At 41.8% G+C, this 18585-nt stretch overlaps 1 protein-coding gene across 1 annotated transcript in view; it reads right to left on the bottom strand.

The window, feature by feature from the left end:
• The window catches only part of ST6GALNAC5 (ST6 (alpha-N-acetyl-neuraminyl-2,3-beta-galactosyl-1,3)-N-acetylgalactosaminide alpha-2,6-sialyltransferase 5), a 209625-nt gene that overhangs the window by 1742 nt on the left and 189298 nt on the right, over positions 1-18585 (bottom strand). The window contains exon 4 of the mRNA XM_010857606.1: positions 14733-14840. Coding sequence (XP_010855908.1) covers positions 14733-14840 — 108 coding nt within the window. The remainder of the gene's footprint in view (positions 1-14732; positions 14841-18585) is intronic.

The raw sequence follows: 18585 nt of genomic DNA on the forward strand, positions 1-18585 counted from the left end.
CACTGGGACGACCCAGAGGGAGGGTATGGGGAGGGAGGAGGGAGGAGGGTTCAGGATGGGGAACACATGTATACCTGTGGTGGATTCATTTCGATATTTGGCAAAACTAATACAATATATTAAAGTTTAAAAAGAAAATAAAATTAAAAAAAAAAGAAAAAAAAAGTTACCTAATCAAAAGATTATTTTTTTTAATAAATTTATTTATTTTAATTGGAGGCTAATTACTTTACAATATCGTATTGGTTTATCCATAGATCAACATGAATCCACCAGGGTTGTACACGTGTTCCCCATCCTGAACCCCCTCCCACCTCCCTCCCCATACCATCCCTCTGGGTCATCCCAGTTCAACAGCCCCAAGCATCCTGTATCATGCATTCAACCTGGATTGGCGATTCGTTTCACATATGATATTATCCATGTTTCAATACCATTCTCCGAAATCATCCCACCCTCACCCTCTCCCATAGAGTCCAAAAGACTGTTCTATACATCTATGTCTCTTTTGCTGTCTCGCATACAGGATTATCATTACCATCCTTCTAAATTCCACATATATGTGTTAGTATACTGTATTGGTGTTTTTCTTTCTGGCTTACTTCACTCTGTATAATAGGCTCCAGTTTCATCCACCTCATTAGAACTGATTCAAATGTATTCTTTTTAATGGCTGAGTAATGCTCCATTGTGTATATGTACCACAGCTTTGTTACCCATTTGTCTGCTGATGGACATCTAGGTTGCTTCCATGTCCTGGCTACTATAAACAGTGCTATGATGAACAGTGGGGTACATGTGTCTCTTTCAATTCTGGTTTCCTTGGTGTGTATGCCCAGCAGTGGGATTGCTGGATCATAAGGCAGTTCTATTTCCAGTTTTTTAAGGAATCTCCACACTGTTCTCCATAGTGGCTGTACTAGTTTGCATTCCCACCAACAGTGTAAGAGGGTTCCTTTTTCTCCACACCCTCCCCAGAATGTATTGCTTGTAGACTTTTGGATAGCAGCCATTCTGACTGGCGTGAAATGGTACTTCATTGTGGTTTTGATTTGCATTTCTCTGATAATGAGTGATGTTGAGCATCTTTTCGTGTGTTTGTTAGCCATCTGTATGTCTTCTTTGGAGAAATGTCTATTTAGTTCTTTGGCCCATTTTTTGATTGGGTCGTTTATTTTTCTGGAATTGAGATGTAGGAGTTGCTTGTATATTTTTGAGATTAATTGTTTGTCAGTTGCTTCATTTGCTATTATTTTCTCCCATTCTGAAGGCTGTCTTTTCACCTTGCTAATAGTTTCCTTTGTTGTGCAGAAGCTTTTAATTTTAATTAGGTCCCATTTGTTTATTTTTGCTTTTATTTCCAATATTGTGGGAGGTGGGTCATAGAGGATCCTGCTGTGATGTATGTTGGAGAGTGTTTTGCCTATGTTCTCCTCTAGGAGTTTTATAGTTTCTGGTCTTACGTTTAGATCTTTAATCCATTTTTAGTTTATTTATGTGTATGGTGTTAAGAAGTGTTCTAGTTTCATTCTTTTACAAGTGGTTGACCAGTTTTCCCAGCACCATTTGTTAAAGAGATTGTCTTTAATCCATTGTATATTCTTGCCTCCTTTGTCAAAGATAAGGTGTCCATAGGTGCGTGGATTTATCTCCGGGCTTTCTATTTTGTTCCATTGATCTATATTTCTGTCTTTGTGCCAGTACCATACTGTCTCGATCATTGTGGCTTTGTAGTAGAGCCTGAAGTCAGGCAGGTTGATTCCTCCAGTTCCATTCTTCTTTCTCAAGATTGCTTTGGCTATTCAAGGTTTTTTGTATTTCCATACAAATTGTGAAATTATTTGTTCTAGCTTTGTGAAAAATACCGTTGGTAGCTTGATAGGGATTGTATTGAATCTATAGATTGCTTTGGGTAGTATACTCATTTTCACTATATTGATTCTTCCAATCCATGAACACAGTATATTTCTCCATCTATTAATGTCCTCTTTGATTTTTTTCACCAGTGTTTTATAGTTTTCTATATATAGGTCTTTAGTTTCTTTAGGTAGATATATTCCCTAAGTATTTTATTCTTTTTGTTGCAATGGTTTTTAAAAAATATTTATTATTGGCTGTGCTGGGTCTTAGTGGGATCTTTAGTTGCACACTAATTCTTAGTTGCAGTATGTGGGATCTAGTTCCCTGACCAGAGATCGAACCCAGGCCTCATGTACTGGGGGCTTGGAGTCTTCCCTGAACCACCAGGAAAGTCCCTGGATTTATTTTCCTTATGGCATTAATTGGTTTCTGAAATTGCTATTGTTGTTTACTTGCTTCTTGTCTATTCACGAGAATAGGCCTTTGTCTTATTCCTAGCAGGTGCTCCATATCCCTATCTCTATATTCCGCCTCAAAGGAGAAATACTGGCTCTTTCTTAAAGGTAATGTGAACAGGATTAACATGAGGGGTGGTTGGTGCCCTGATGTTGGATTATTAAAATATCTCACTCTCTAAGAGCTCTGATCTCTGATCAGTTTCCATTCTAGGCCAGTCCACTCCATCTCTTCTGTGTTGAAGTCTAAATGACAAGAGCAGTCAAGATATCCCAGTAGATTACCCTTCCTACTTTGACTTACACTCACCAAGCAGCCTTGCTGCAGAAACTAAGTTTTTCTTGTCCCTCTTATGGCTTCTCTTAAAAGGCATCCCAGCTTCCTGCAAACCACCTTACGGCACCTGATGTCCTAGGGCCCCCTTCCCAGCACTCGGCTCTACTCTAAGTACAGTCACTTGGTTTCCCAGAGATACTCGTCCTGCTAGACACCTATTCGCTTTCTTCAGAGGAGATCAATAGACAAATGGCTTTTAGAGTAGCAACTTTACTGAGGTCAGGGATCGAAGTCTTTTATCAAGAGGGGTGTCGAGTTTGTGGCTCTGACAGCAATAAACCTTTGAGCTTCCTCTCCTCTGAGGTTAAAGTTCTTCCAGGAAGAGAGATTTATTTTTGTCATGCACCATTTAAACATTCCTCATCCTGGGTTGGATGCTATGCTGAGTTAATACTTTGCATCTCTATTATGCTTGTCTCGGAAGTAATTCTGTATTTCATATTAAGACATCAGATCCCACCCTATCTAGTTATTATAGAGTTCACTTGTTTATTTCCCTGGTGGCTCAGACAGTAAAGAAGCTGCCTGCAATGCAGGAGACCTAGGTTTGATCCCTGGGTCAGGAAGATCCCCTGGAGAAGGGAATGGCTACCCACTCCAGTATTCTTGTCTGGAAAATTTCATGAACAGAAGAACTTAGGCAGGCTACAGTCCGTAAGTTGCAAAGAGCTGGACCTGACTCAGTGACTAACACTTTCACTTATTTATTGCCCTAGAAATTAGAATCCCCTTCAAATTTTACTAGAAGTTGTTTTCAACACAGAAAGTGTGTGGTAGGAAAAATTCAAGTTGGAACTGACCAGTATGAAGAAAATAAAAAAGAAATAAAAAGTTGCGAGACACATCTTTCCTAGATTCATATGGCATAATTTGGGGAACCATGCTAAATTCATGTCACCATAGTAGACTTGGTGTTAAGTTTTCACTCCAGCATGCATCAGGTTTTAAATCTGATTCAGCTAAGTTTTGAGCATATTATTGGCATCAGTATGACTAAAGAAACAATCAGGTTTCTAAAAATATCATGAGATTGATTTGGCACCTAGGAATAGAGGGAAATTGGAAATCAGCTAAAGGACACTGTAGGTTCAATTTCCTTATTCAGGAAGACCATCTCCTTGAATGAAAACACATCTGGCTCCCTGCTGATCTCCTCAAGGGAGATTTACATCTTTGGTTATTATGGTTTCAAAGGTGTCCAAATAAGTGGGGGTTGTCTCCACCCTTTAAAACTTTGTCCAAATGGCAGAAAAGTGCTTGATGGGATTAATTATAGAAGGCAGAGCTGAAGCAACTGCAGGAACAATCTTCCTGTAGATTGTCAGCATGCTGTTAGCTGTCATCCACTGTGCCATTCAGAAAGCCCTTCCTTCAGAAAATTTAAGGTTATAATTCCTTGAGTTTTTTTCTCAAGCCTGACTTTCTATAAGCTGCTATAGGTTTTTTCCCCTCCACCCGATCCAAATGACTACAACAATAAGAATCAGCAGAACTTCCACATCAGGAGGCTGTTGTAGAAGGGAGGATTCTGGCATCCAAGTTGCTGGTGGGGGCCAGGGGATGTTCAGGGAGTGAAGGTGTGGGGGTGGGAGGGGTATGGTAATTACAGAGCCAGTTTGTTCCCTAAGTGGCTGCAGCCTGTCATCAGCCCCCCAAGGGCTAGTGTGGGAACAAAATCCTGCAGAATAATGCGAAGAAGGAATTTTCTTTTTCTTTATAGAGAAGCCAGGTGGGTAGGATAAAAGAACTAATGTTTAGTGCACAGGAGGAGCTTTAAAGAAATACCACTGCCTGTGCTCCACCTCCACAGAGTCTTGTTTAATTGATTTGGAGAGGGTCCCAGGCATAGGTATTTTAAAAAGTGACTTGGTTTTGTGTATCAAAATAAATAATGGCAATATTGAACTGTAAGTCCCATAAAGTAAAATAGAATAAATATCTATGAGTCCATGACAATTTCAATAAATTACTGATTAAATAAATAAATGAGGGAGAAGAAAAAGCATTTCCTTGCAGTATAATTCCAACTAATACTCTAGAAAAAAATGAGGGAGTAGAAAATCGCCATTAGAATACTGCAGTAATTACTGCAGGCAAGATGCATGAATGAATGGAATATAAAGGGGGGGGGGAAGATGAGAAATAGATTATTTGCATAAACCACCCCCCAGGTATTTAATGACAAAAGGGAAAAATAGTAAATTGACAATGAGTAAACCCAGCAGATGACACCATACCCAAGTTACCAAGGTTAACATCACCAGTAGTAAGATATTTTGACATCATGTACCTCTTGATATGAGATGCAACTGCTTCTGTGGCATCCTTCTCAGTAATGCATAACCTCAATCTAATAATGAGAAAGTGAAAGTGAAGTCGCTCAGTTGTGTCCGACTCTTTGCGATCCCATGGACTGTAGTCTACCAGGCTTCTCTGTCCATGGGATTTTCCAGGCAATGGAATGGTTGCCATTTCCTTCTCCAGGGGATCTTCCTGACCCAGGGATCAAACCCAGGTCTCCTGCATTGCAGGCAGACACTTTACCCTCTGAGCCACAAATCCAAAGCAATGGATATCCTACAGTAATGAGCAGAATTCTTCAAATGTGTTGGAGTCATGAAAGATATGGAAAGACTTAGGACCTGTCACAGACTGGAGGAGACTAAGGAGACATAAGCAAATGCAAAGGGAGCCTGGATTGGGTCCTGGAGGAGACAAAAGACATTAGTAGAAAAAAATGGTGAAATCAGAAAAAAGCCTGCAGTTTAGTTTAGAGTATTGCACCAGCAGTTTAGTTTTGAGAACTGCACCAGAATATTAACTTTAGGGGAGCAGGATGAAGGATATACAGAAACTCCCTTGTACTATTTTTGCAACGTTTTCTGTAAGTCTAAAACTTTTTCAAAACAAAAAATTTAAAAAGATAATAATATGGGACTTCCCTGGTGGTCCAGTGGTTGGGAGTCTGCCTTGCAATGCAGGGGCTATGGGTTCTATCCCTGGACGAGGGGCGGAGGGTGAATTGAGATCCAATATGTCATGGAGAAACTGGGCTGTACACTGCAACTACTGAGCCCACATACAGCAACTAGAGAGCCTGCATGCTGCAGTGAAAGATCTCCTACGACTTAGCAAGGACCTCACGTGCCACAAGTAGGACCCAATGCAACCAAATCATAAATAAATAAATATTTTTAAAAAAAGGTGCTCGTGCTCAGTCGTGTTCGTTTTTTTGCGACCCTATGGACTGTAGCCCGCCAGGCTCCTTTGTCCATGGAATTTTCCAGGTGAGAAAACTGGAATGGGTTGTCATTTCCTCCTGCAGGGAATCTTCACAAACCAGGAATCAAATCAGAATCTCCTGAGTCTCCTGCATTGCCAGGTGGGTTATTTACCACTGAGCCCTCTGGGAAGCCCCTTTTAAAAAGGTAATAATGTTATAAAGTTCTGTAGGAGATCCTAACATGCAGCCAGGTTGAAGATGGCTGATTTAGTTAAGTCCCTGCCAAATCAGAGCTTCAGTTCAGTGTGGTTGCTCAGTCGTGTTCCACTCTTTGCGACCTCATGGACTGCAGCACCCCAGGCTTCCCTGTCCTTCACCAACTTCCAGAGCTTGCTCAAACTCATGTCCATCAAGTTGGTGATGCTATCCAAACATCTCATCCTCTGTCATCTCCTTCTCCTGCTTTCAATCTTTAGGGTCTTTTCCAATGAGTCAACTCTTCGCATGAGGTGGCCAAAGTACTGGAGTTTCAGCTTTAGCATCATTCCTTCCAAAGAAATCCCAGGGCTGATCTCCTTCAGAATGGACTGGTTGGATCTCCTTGCAGTCCAAGGGACTCTCAAGAGTCTTCTCCAACACCATAGTTCAAAAGCATCAATTCTTTGGCGCTCAGCTTTCTTCACAGTCCAACTCTCACAAAAAATCATAGGTTTGACTACATGGACCTTTGTTGGCAAAGTAATATCTCTGCATTTTAATATGCTGTCTAGGTTTTTCATAGATTTTCTTCCAAGGAGCAAGTGTCTTTTTTCATGGCTGCAGTCACTATGCTTATTTTCTAAACTCAATTCTAGCCACTGATATCACTGGAAGCAGGAGTTGCTGATGTGCCTTTTTTTAATCTTCTAAAGCTAAGCTTTGCAATTATGAAAAGCTTATCATTAAGAGGTAAAGGTGGATACTTCCATTTATTGGGTCTGACCAGATTGACCCTGATCTCTGGATTTGGTCTGGATTATCTATAAGGCTAAAGATCCCAATGAAAGAACAGTGCTTTTGTCTCTCTTTAGAGCTCTCAGACACTCTCTTCAAACATACTTGTATTCTTGGCATGGTATATAGTACCACATGGCTTAAAGCTCAATATTCAGAAAACTAAGATCATGGCATCTGGTCCCATCACTTCATGGCAAATAGATGGGGAAACAGTGGCTGACTTTATTTTTCTGGGCTCCAAAATCACTGCAGATGGTGATTGCAGCCATGAAATTAAAAGATGCTTACTCCTTGGAAGGAAAGTTATGACCAACCTAGAGTGACTTCATTTTCACTTTTCAATTTCATGCATTGGAGAAGGAAATGGCAACCCATTCCAGTATTCTTGCCTGGAGAATCCCAGGGATGAGAGAGCCTCCTGGGCTGCTGTCTACGGGTCACACAGAGTTGGACACAACTGAAGCGACTTGGTAGCAGCAGCAGACAGCATATTAAAAAGCAGAGACATTACTTTGCCAACAAAGGTCCAGCTAGTCAAGGCTATGGTTTTTCCAGTAGTCATCTATGGATGTGAGAGTTGGATTGTGAAGAAGGCTGAATGACGAAGAATTGATGCTTTTGAACTGTGGTGTTGGAGAAGACTCTTGAGAGTCCCTTGGACTGCAAGGAGATCCAACCAGTCCATTCTGAAGGAGATCAGCCCTGGGATTTCTTTGGAAGGAATGATGCTAAAGCTGGAACTCCAGTCCTTTGGCCACCTCATGCGAAGAGTTGACTCATTGGAAAAGACTCTAATGCTGGGAGGGATTGGGGGCAGGAGGAGAAGGGGACGACAGAGGATGAGATGGTTGGATGGCATCACCGACTAAATGAACATGGGTTTGGGTGGACTCTGGGAGTTGGTGATGGACAGGGGGGCCTAGTGTGCTGTGTTTCATGGGATCGCAAAGAGTCAGACACGACTGAGCAACTGAACTGAACTGAACTGGCAGGTAGTCAGGAAAACTTTGAGGAATAGAGTTGAATCAACATCTGTCAAGTGTCCCGGTGGTTCTGAAACTGGCTTGCTCTGGACACTTTAGAGCATTCAGAAGAAAGTGTTCTCCTAACAGGCCTTCTTACACAGCTACTTCAGGCCTGTGAGACCCCATGAGACACCTTCATTCTGTTGCCTCCATTTCTTGTCTTACAGCCTCTTTTGGAAGAAAACTGCCGCACACCTGAAGTGGTAGAAGCCAGTGGAATAATACTTGTGTTTCTGGGGCACAGGAAACACTGAGAGCCTGTAGCTGTCCACCCTTCATGGATCAAAGGGTACAAGTGAGTCATTTGAACCCTGTATCCACTACCAACCACTCAGGCACCTAAGAAGCATTGCACCCATGGGACAGAGGAAGGTAATGAGAACACCCAGTGACCAGTAAGATTTGGTCAAATTATAGCAGAGATAAAAGAAGAAATTATGGAAACGTTAACATCTATGAAAAAATACAACAATCTATTTTAAGTTCACTTCATAAAATGTGAACCACATGAATGCATTATATTCCATACCCATCCTCTGTAAGCATCTACATGATGGACTGTTGCCAAGTAGGAACTTGCCCTGTTATGCTGGCAGCTTTATTAATGTTCACTAGCTAATAACTCTAGCAGAATCAACTCTCTGATATTCATGATACCTTTGAGATGTCCTTCACATTATGGATGAGATATTAATTTAGTTCCATGACAGTGATCACTCTGAGTCATTACTCTGCTAATTAATACTCAAGAAATGATGGGTAACAGAGAGTTGTAAACTTGGTAATGTGTTAAGTATGATCAGAAATAAGATTACTAGGTAGAATTTAAATGCTTGGCTCATTATTATCACAAATAATTTACAATGGAAAATGGGATTAAAAATACTTACCATAACTTAGTTTGGAAAGCAATGATAACAGATCTTTTTCATTGCAATTTATAGTCCATCTAGAGAGAATGGATTTGCCTTCCTATATGGATATGGCATGATTTAAAGGTCTATGTCCACATAATAATATATTTTGAGGCTGTCTCTGGTGAGACATGACATTAATTTTCTCCAGCTTTCTGAACACTGATGAGCCTGCAGTCGGAGTGATGGAGGCAGAATAGACTGATGCCTCATGCCTGAACCTCTCTCTGAGGACCAGTGCTGGCCTTGGCTGAGAATGATACAGGTGGCTACCAGTGACTTCTTCAGATCCTTGAAATCTGAATTTGCCACTGGTTAATTATACTCTTCACTCACCTGGCACTTTTGATCTTGGAATAAATATACAATTAGTCTCCTAAACACTGCCAGGGAAAGGAAAGTTTTTATTCACCGAGTTAATCAATACTGAATACACACTACATGCCAGAAAAAGTGGCAAGAACTGGAGATACAAACGTGGCTTGAGATAGGACCCCTTTCCTTAAGGAGATCACGGGCTGATGAAGAAGATGAATGTGTCACCCAGTGAAGTGAGCAGAGGAGGAGGGGCCTAGGTGAGGTCTGACCCAGACAGGAAGTCAGGGAAAGCTTGTAGGAAGAGGATCTCTGAAGCACTGGAGTGAGATGTTAAGAGTTTTGCCTTTTGAGTCCTGGAGACCTGAATTCAAATCACAGCTCCATCACTTTCCTGCCCCACAACTTTGGCAGCTGTTTCATGTCCTCAAGCTTCATATGTAAAATGGCAATAATAATAAGGTTTACCTCCTGGGATTATCATCAAGGTTCAATGAAATGGCACATGTATTCACAGTAAGCATAGGGCCAGCACTTGGTATATGTAGAAAAATATCAGCCATTAATACTACAGTGAAAAACTAGTAGCAATTAGCAAGATTAAGAATGAGGGGATGGACATTCCAAGATGAGGGCAAAGGGACAGGTGTGCACAGGGTGAGCTCCTTCTTAAGTTCCTCATTGTGGCTAAAATAAGTCTGTGAATAGAGATGTGTGTGTGTGTGTGTGCTTATTTGCTCAGTTGTGTCCTCTTTGCGACCCTGTGGATGCGCTGTAGCTTACTAGGCTTCTCTGTCCACGGGAGTTTTCAGGCAAGAATACTGGAATGGGGTGCCATTTCCTCCTCTGGGCAATCTTCCCAACCCAGAGATAGAACCCAAGTCTCCTCCATTGCAGACAGGTTCTTTACCCACTGAGCCTTCATTGAAGAAGCCAGGAGACGAGACTAAAGTGGCTGCAGAGGGTAGGTCCTGAGGGCTTGTGTGCTAAGCTAGGGAGTGTGAACACTGTTCTAAAAACTGTGGGGACCTACTGAGGGGTTTCAGTGACAGAGTCAGATATGATGGTTATCTAGAGGAAAGAGAAAGACCAGAGTCAGAGAGAGCAGTCAGAAGGCTACGGTGGCACCAAACTAAGGAGGAAACGGTTGCACACCAGTCACATGACTTTTAGTCAGTGTTAGATACTGCCAGGTTTTGAATAACACATCCTTCATCTGCCAATATGGTCATTTACACATTCACTGTCTCCATTTGTGGTTTTAAATATGAACATAGGGTTTTTATTCTCCCCAAGGAGTCCATGCACCTGAAATACTAGAAGTGGCTACTAGAAGTTTTCTGGCCAATAAATGGCAATCGGTCCGTGGGGAGGGCCCGGCTGCTGGAAAGGGGAGGCATTATGGGGGTGTTCAGTTATATCCAACTCTTTGCGACTCCATGGACATACCCCACCAGGTTTCTCTGTCTTTGGGATTTACTTCCTCTGGAAGTAAGTCAGGCCCCTCTGGGTGGGAGGGGTGAGAAGGCCAGACCTGCAGGAGAACTGGAAGAAAATGACAGCTCTAGGCCTGTAGGGGATAATCTACCCACATTTCTTATAAATCAGGCACTCGTGGGTTTCCTCAGCTGTCTGCTCCGTAGGATATAATTTAGTCCTCTACTCCCTGTCCTACCCCACCCCTGTCCCTATATGTCCCAGCACACCAGCATACAGCAAGCGACATTGATTCCCTTTGGTCACTGCCATGCTAAGCTGATGGAAATGACTGCAGAATTAGTCCAATCTTTGGTCTTTCTGTGCCTCAGTTTCCTTGTCAATGAGAAAGTGATGATCAGATTCTCTTTAGAAGTGTGTGAGGGCCTTCCCTGGTGGCTAATTGGTAAAGAAGCCCCTGCAACGCAAGAGACCTGGGTTCAATCCCTGGGTCTGGAGATCCCCTGGAGAAGGAAATGGCAACCCACTCCAGTATTCTTGCTTGGAAAATCCCATGGACAGAGGAGCCTGGCTGGCTACAGTCCATGGGGTCGTAAAGAGTCAGGCACAACTGAACATACTCACAATGCCTTCTCTTTCCAGAAGTCAGGTCCTTCCTGGTTAGCACTCACGGGACAGATTCTTAAAATGTGCTCATGGGTATCCACAAGTGCAGATGAGCGAATCCTTTCGCTTGGTAAATTTATCCATGCTTAGCATACACCAGGGCTGTGCCATGCCTTTCTCATTTATTATCTCATGGGATTATCACATAAACCCTGGAGGTAGGTACAACTGCTGTCATCATGCAGACACAGAAACTAAGGCTTGAGGTAGAAAGTCAAAGTGACGTGCCCAAAGTAACGAAGGCTCAGTGAGGTTCAATAACTTTCTCAAGGTCACACAGCTTCTGAGAGGCAGAAATGGCTTACATTAACCCATTAAACACCCTTTTACTACAGCATGAGAGACAATGGATAGGGCCATTATCCACTCGGTATGGATGAAGCATCTGCTATAGGCCAGGATGGTACCTATCTACTGTCCTGTGTACCACGGCTTCAACAGTGAGCCCAACACACAAAAGTCTCTGCCCTCCAGGCGTTTATATTCTGGTGGGCTCAACCAGCATAGGTCTGCTATCTCACCTTCCTGTGATATTTTACTTTTGTAAGTCCTAGAACTCATGATACATGTACTCTGCTGGCCTCAGAGTTCTTAGCTTCTTTCAAAATCAGGACAAAACGGGGAATGGTCAGGCCAGTAGCAGGATTAACTTATAAGTTGTGTTTTCATTCTTTGGTGGCAGATGTTGTTTGCAAGAGACATTTAACTACAAGTGGCTCTGCTGTGTTAGATTTCCTGGCAAATGAGGCTTATTGTAAGCCTCTAGAAAGCAAGAGCTGTGGCCTATTCTTTGAACACTCTCAAAATTCCTGGTAACTTTCTGGGAAACTCTTGAATCCTTAAGATAATATTAATAATTATTAATAGTTTATATCTCTTACAGTATAATGTATTAATAACATAAATGATATTAATAGTCTTCCCTGTGTTAGGCACTGTGTCAAACATTCTACATCCATGATCTCATTTAATCCTCACCATGACCCATTCACTTTTTATTACTGTTTTCTCATCCCCATCTTGCAGATGAGCCTCCACCATTTGGGACCTGGGTGCCTGGTGGTTCAACCCATGTGTCCAGGGCATGAAGAGGAAAGGAACTTGGGATTAGTCTGTGCTGCTCCGGGTTTTTCCCTTCTTTTCCTTTTTAAACAGGCATTGGGACTGAAGAGGATGCTATCTGCAGCCTAACCTTCTGCATCAGAAGACACCCAGCAGACCTCTCCACTTTCCCCAGAAGGACGCTTGGGGTAGGGATCCTTCTGAAGAATTTTTGCCAAAAGCATCTTGTGACAATACCTATGGAACCTCTGGGATGGTGACTGAGGGACAGAAATTCTGAGCAGGTGGAAATTCCATCCGGTGCCAAGGCAGGAATCTATTACAAGGAAATCTGGACTTCCTTGCTAGTGTTTTTCCAGAAATTGCTCCCATCCCACAAGCACTAAGTTGTGATGAACTTACTCTGAGTAAGAGAAATGACAGGTTAACTTGCCATTCATTTGTTTTCCATAATAAATGGAATATTTCCTTGAACACTTTAAGTCATTAACATTTCAATTTATTCATACTCTTTCTCTCTGGCATCTTAATGGCAATATTACATAATTATATCTGCCGTCTAACCATCAGCTTTGATGGCTCTTGGCATGCCCAAAGGGGCTGCTGCCACTGCCTTTGCTGGCCTGTTGGTTTGAGGAGGCAGATTGTTTTTTTAACACCGTCCAACCTACCTTTTTGCACGGAGGTTGTTAAAGGGGGAAACAAAGCCAGTGCATGAAGTGATGAGGAACAGCATGAGGGTCCACGCTCACTCTGGTCATGTACTAGGCACTGTTCCAAGCACTTACCTGTATTCGCTTTTTTAATTCACCCACCACCCTATGTGAATGCATGTGTGCTAAGTCTCTTCAGTCGTGTCTGACTCTTTGCAACCCTATGGATTGTAGCCCACCAGGCTCCTCTGTCCAGTATTCCTGCCCACTCTAGTATTCTTGTCTGGGATTCTTCAGGCAAGAATACTGGAGTGGGTTGCCATGCCCTCCTCCAGGAGATCTTCCCAACAAACCTAAGAGGCAGCATCTGTTACTATCATCACATCCACTTCTAATGGCAACGAAGCTAAGATCCAGAGAGATTGAGTGACCTGCTTGAGGTCACATTAGTAAGTGGCGGGGCTGGGCTTTGAACCTGTGCCATCTGGGTACAGACTCCACATCCTTCCTTACTACATTATGTCTTCCCTGGGGATTCATGAGTCCAAGAAGACTTCACGGCCCTGTCCTACCCATGCCTTTCCTTCTCTGTGACCTGACCGTTACACATACACTAGTACTGCTGCTGTGTTGTCTTTGGGTTAAAAAGGATAGGAGAGAAGTGGCAAAGTGGTAACGGCATGATGTCTACTTCATCATGTGTCATCATCCTTGCATCTGACCTCCAATTGTAGATTTATCTAAAGATCCATGGCCTTTGAGAAGCTGTTAGGTTTAAAATACATGAAGGTATGCATGCATGCCTGCTCAGTTGCTAGGTCATGTCTGATCTGTGACCCTGGACTGTAACCTGCCAGGTTCCTCTGTCCACGGGATTATCCAGGCAACAATACCAGAGCGGGTTGCTCGTTCCTCCTCCAGGGGATCTTCCCGACCCAGGGATAGAACCTGTGTCTCCTGCATTGCATATTCTTTACCACTGAGCCACCAGCACCACATGAAGATATAAGCAAGTATAAATTTTAATGAACAAGTTGAGAATGCCCTCTTTTACCATTTGAAGATCAGAACTGAGTCCATGTGCAGGTCAGCAGGCATGCCTGAGAACTAGGAAACTTTCTGAATTTATTGGCACCACTCCTCTAGATTACAGGTGAATTTTCAATCAGGCTTCCACAAATCAGGCCCCGAATGTCTCTCAGTGCATCTCTGACTACATACCAAACTCTGTCTGGGCACATGCCAGGAGGTAACTTAAGGTAGCAACAGAGATGTATGGTTGTTTCCTTCAAAGCGATACATCAAAATAATTATGTCTGTGCTTTTGGTCCTAGAAGCACAAACTGAGGCTGCTAATGTGGAAAGGGAAAGAGACTCAAAGGAATATTTTAATTTTAGAAAACAGGCCTTACCATCAAAGAAATTGCTCTCTTTAATTCATTAAAAATTACCACATTCCTTTCAAATGAGAATAAAACTAATATTTCTTAACGCCGTTCATCGTTAATATTATGCCAATTATTGCATTACTTTTGGTTGATAAATATTCACAGGATAAATGAAGCCCACAAGATGGATTAATTCTACAGCAGCACAAACAAAAAACTTTCAATATTTTATATCACATAATTAAATGCTGTTTGTTGTTTCTAGAACCAGGACTTGGGACATGTTAATTAATTGCTTCAAGAAGACAGTAAGACATGTCTCGTGGTTGATATTTGGAATCAGATAGTTATAAACACTGCATAACACTGCTGATGAATTACGTGTGCAGAATAAATCCTACCTGCAGAAGTCTGGGGGCACCATGCCATAAACATTGATCCTGTCACAGAGTTCCAGGGCTATTGTCATTGTGAACCAGCCAGTGCTGAGCCAAGTGTTGGAGATCTTCCTGGAAGGAACAATAGTTTAGTCTGCAAGCTGGTAAAGTAATCATTACACCCCTTCCATCTTAAATCCTATCTGGAACAAGGATGACTATATACACACACACTCTCTCTCTCTCCATTTGATAAACAGCCAGAACTTTACTAGATAGCAATATGTTACCAATACCACCATATCCCATGATACAATGGTAAATGATGTCAATGTTCCATTATGGTGGGTTCTTAAGGGACTTCTACATAGCCAAAGATCATGATCAATGTTTATGTGCAAGTTATTACCAATTTCTTTTTAAAAAAATATTTATTTATCTATTTATTTGGCTGCATTAGATCTTACTTGTGGCACGAGGGCTTGGTTGCCCCATGGCTTGTGGGATCTTTATTTCACAACCAGGGATAGGACCCATGACTCCTGTATTGGAAGGTGGTTTTTAACCACTGGACCACCTGGGAAGCCCCACCACTCAATTTCTTGTAAGACAACAATCCTCATGTGTCAAATCTTTTTTAACTAGAATACTTGACTATTATAATAGTCAAGAATAATAAATATTCTTTTTTCTCCAAGCTGGGTGGATAATGAAGAGCTTATTAAAATGAATAAATACAGTTGTCTTTATCTGCTGCTGCGTCGCTTTAGTCATGTCCGACTCTGTGTGACCCCATAGATGGCAGCCAACCAGGCTTCCCGTCCCTGGGATTCTCCAGGCAAGAACATTGGAGTGGGTTGCCATTTCCTTCTCCAATGCATGAAAGTGAAAAGTGAAAGTGAAGTTGCTCAGTCATGTACGACTCTAGTGACCCCATGGACTGCAGCCCACCAGGCTCCTACGTCCATGGGATTTTCTAGGCAAAAGTACTGGAGTGGGGTGCCATTGCCTTTTCTGTGTCTTTATCTACCAGTTGATTGATTGATTGATCAATCATATGGTTGTAAGGTAGAAGCTTGCCTTTAACTAGACTAACTGACACCTAAATCTTGACTGAATGTCTTTCCTTAAAAGAAGTCCATTCATTTAGGAAGGGACTAATGATCAGAGGAAGAGGACACAGGAACACTTATGTTTAATTTAGTATTTGCTTTATTTTCCATCAAAAGAGTCAGAGCCCTATGAAAATTTTTATTAGAAGAACCAAAAATTGAGAGAATATAAGGATTGCATTGGTGGGTTTCAACATTAATTCATTTACCCATTCAAACATCTGTGTTGAGCTCTAACCACATGCTGAGTCCGAGGGTAGCTGTGGAGACATACCATCAAGGTCTCAGTTGACCTGTGAGGATGACTTGGTCCACCATGCTATGCTGCTGTGGATATTAATTTCAATTCTTTGGGGATTGCTGTTTTTATTTTTTTCCCCAGTGCTTATGGTAGGCCTCATTAGCCAGTTTCAAAACCTTATCCTCAAGGTCAGACTGCCTGATTTTGCCCAGCCATAGCACCATCTGTGATATGAATAATGGAGTTGCAGTAAAGTTTTTCTACTGGCACTGCATAGTACCCCTCTTTAAGGAGGAAGAGTTTTTGTTAAGCAGTTTGCATTATTTCCATTTCACATAAGGAATAACAATCAAAAAAGGTGTTTTAAGAAGTCTTTTGTTTTATCACATACCTGACAGGAATGGATAATTTAGTCATTCCTGAGCTTATGGCTTCAACTTTCTAGTTCTTAATCTCTTTACTCATTTTTATTTTCCACTCCACTGTATCCTGATCCAGTAATATCCCAGGAAGTCCATTTAAAAGATTCTCAAGATGGATATAACACAGATTTGTATCTTACTAGTTTCTATCATTCACCAGCTGAATGACCTGAGGCAGGTTACTACTATTCTTTGAGCCTTGATTTCTTATCCAGAAAGCAGGCATGGGAAGCTCTATCTTCCTGAGCAATTTGTAATTTCAAAGACTAAGAGAGACAACATCATAAGAAGTATAAAGTCTGGTATGTTGATACATCAAGGTCCCTTCCTCCTCTCTAGGTTGCTAGGTTGGAGCAAATGAAGTAAATAATTCAGCCATTACTCTAAGTGCTTTTTAACACACATAAAGAAACTGATATCCTTCTAACATGGCTACTGGCTCTTATGTAGAATCCATCATCAGTAGTTAGGGAAGTAATCAGAAAATTCTGGGACCTCCAGTCTACACAGGTATTAACAATCTCACTTCTTTCTCACCAGGACTATGTATTCCTAAGACATTTGGGACTGAGGGGGTAGCAGAGCTGAATGGGGGAGGGGAAGGGAAGGCCATGCCATACCTTGTCTTCACCAAGGCTGTGACCTTGAGATGGCCAATTGTTCTAGACTTAAACTAGGTTAGTGAATAAATAGGAGAATGTGGGGCCCAGGAAGAGAATGATAGCTTATTGAGATCCACAGATTCCTGATCCAGGAATCACACCTGTGTCCCTATGATTTCAAGTTGTAGGAAACACCAAGAGGGCTTTTTCCCAGTGGCAGAAACTTCCCCACAATTTTGGCTTTCTTTTGTGTGATGTAGTAGAAATCACAAGCCACAGTCTGAAATACAGGAGGATGGGACTCTACAGTAAAAGGTTTAAGGGGTTAAAATGGGGAGAATACAAAATGGAGGACTAAAGAAACCAAGATGAAGGTTTCTTTAAAGTGCCACTTAAAATTCCCCAGACCTGCAAAATAATAGCCTTTTGGAAAAGCTCACATGCTACAGACATGCAACTGCTCTGTGCTGTCTGTCTAAAATGATTCAAACTCTTTTTCCAGCAAAGGAATATCTACTGTTTTTACACTTAATCAGCTGTAATGAAGGAATATGAAGAGCTGTCATGTGCTTATTAGGGGAAATGATCAGATATTCTTTTATATGATGAAGTAACACACTGAGCTGATAATTCTATAGTGCACACTAAATTACAATTAAAGGCCTTTCTGCTCCACCAGAATCTCATTTATAATCTCTATGGAAATATTCTTCCTGCAGTTATTTCATTTATGCTTCTTTTATCTAATTACTATAATATTGGTTCTGAATCATATTTTCCTAATGTACCCTTATTCAATTATAAAGTTATTTTCAAGTACAGTTACTTTCTAATATCAAAGAATACCACTTGGCCATCTATGTCATTTGTCATGCTTCTTAATTGCAGATTGTTTCTGAGCCACTTTTTTCTTCACTTTTAAGTAGGGTGAAACTTCCATAAATCAGAATCTACTGAATTATCCCATTTCTTCAAAATATTATCCTGAAATGAATGTCTGGATCATGAGATGTGCAAAATCAGATATTCCATACTAAGTGTATCTTTAATCCATGCTACTGTGTTCAGTTCAGTTCAATTCAGTCGCTCAGTCGTGTCCGACTCTTTGTGACCCCATGAATCGCAGCACGCCAGGCCTCCCTGTCCATCACCAACTCCCGGAGTTCACTCAGACTCACGTCCATTGAGTCAGTGATACGATCCAGCCATCTCATCCTCTGTCATCCCCTTCTCCTCCTGCCCCCAATCCCTCCCAGCATCAGAGTCTTTTCCAATGAGTCAACTCTTCTCATGAGGTGGCCAAAGGACTGGAGTTTCAGCTTTAGCATCATTCCTTTCAAAGAAATCCCAGGGCTGATCTCCTTCAGAATGGACTGGTTGGATCTCCTTGCAGTCCAAGGGACTCTCAAGAGTCTTCTCCAACACCACAGTTCAAAAGCATCAATTCTTCGGTGCTCAACCTTCTTCACAGTCCAACTCTCATATCCATACATGACCACA

This window comes from Bison bison, unplaced genomic scaffold, assembly GCF_000754665.1.
Source record: "Bison bison bison isolate TAMUID 2011002044 unplaced genomic scaffold, Bison_UMD1.0 scf7180017864382, whole genome shotgun sequence".
Lineage (NCBI taxonomy): Eukaryota > Metazoa > Chordata > Mammalia > Artiodactyla > Bovidae > Bison > Bison bison.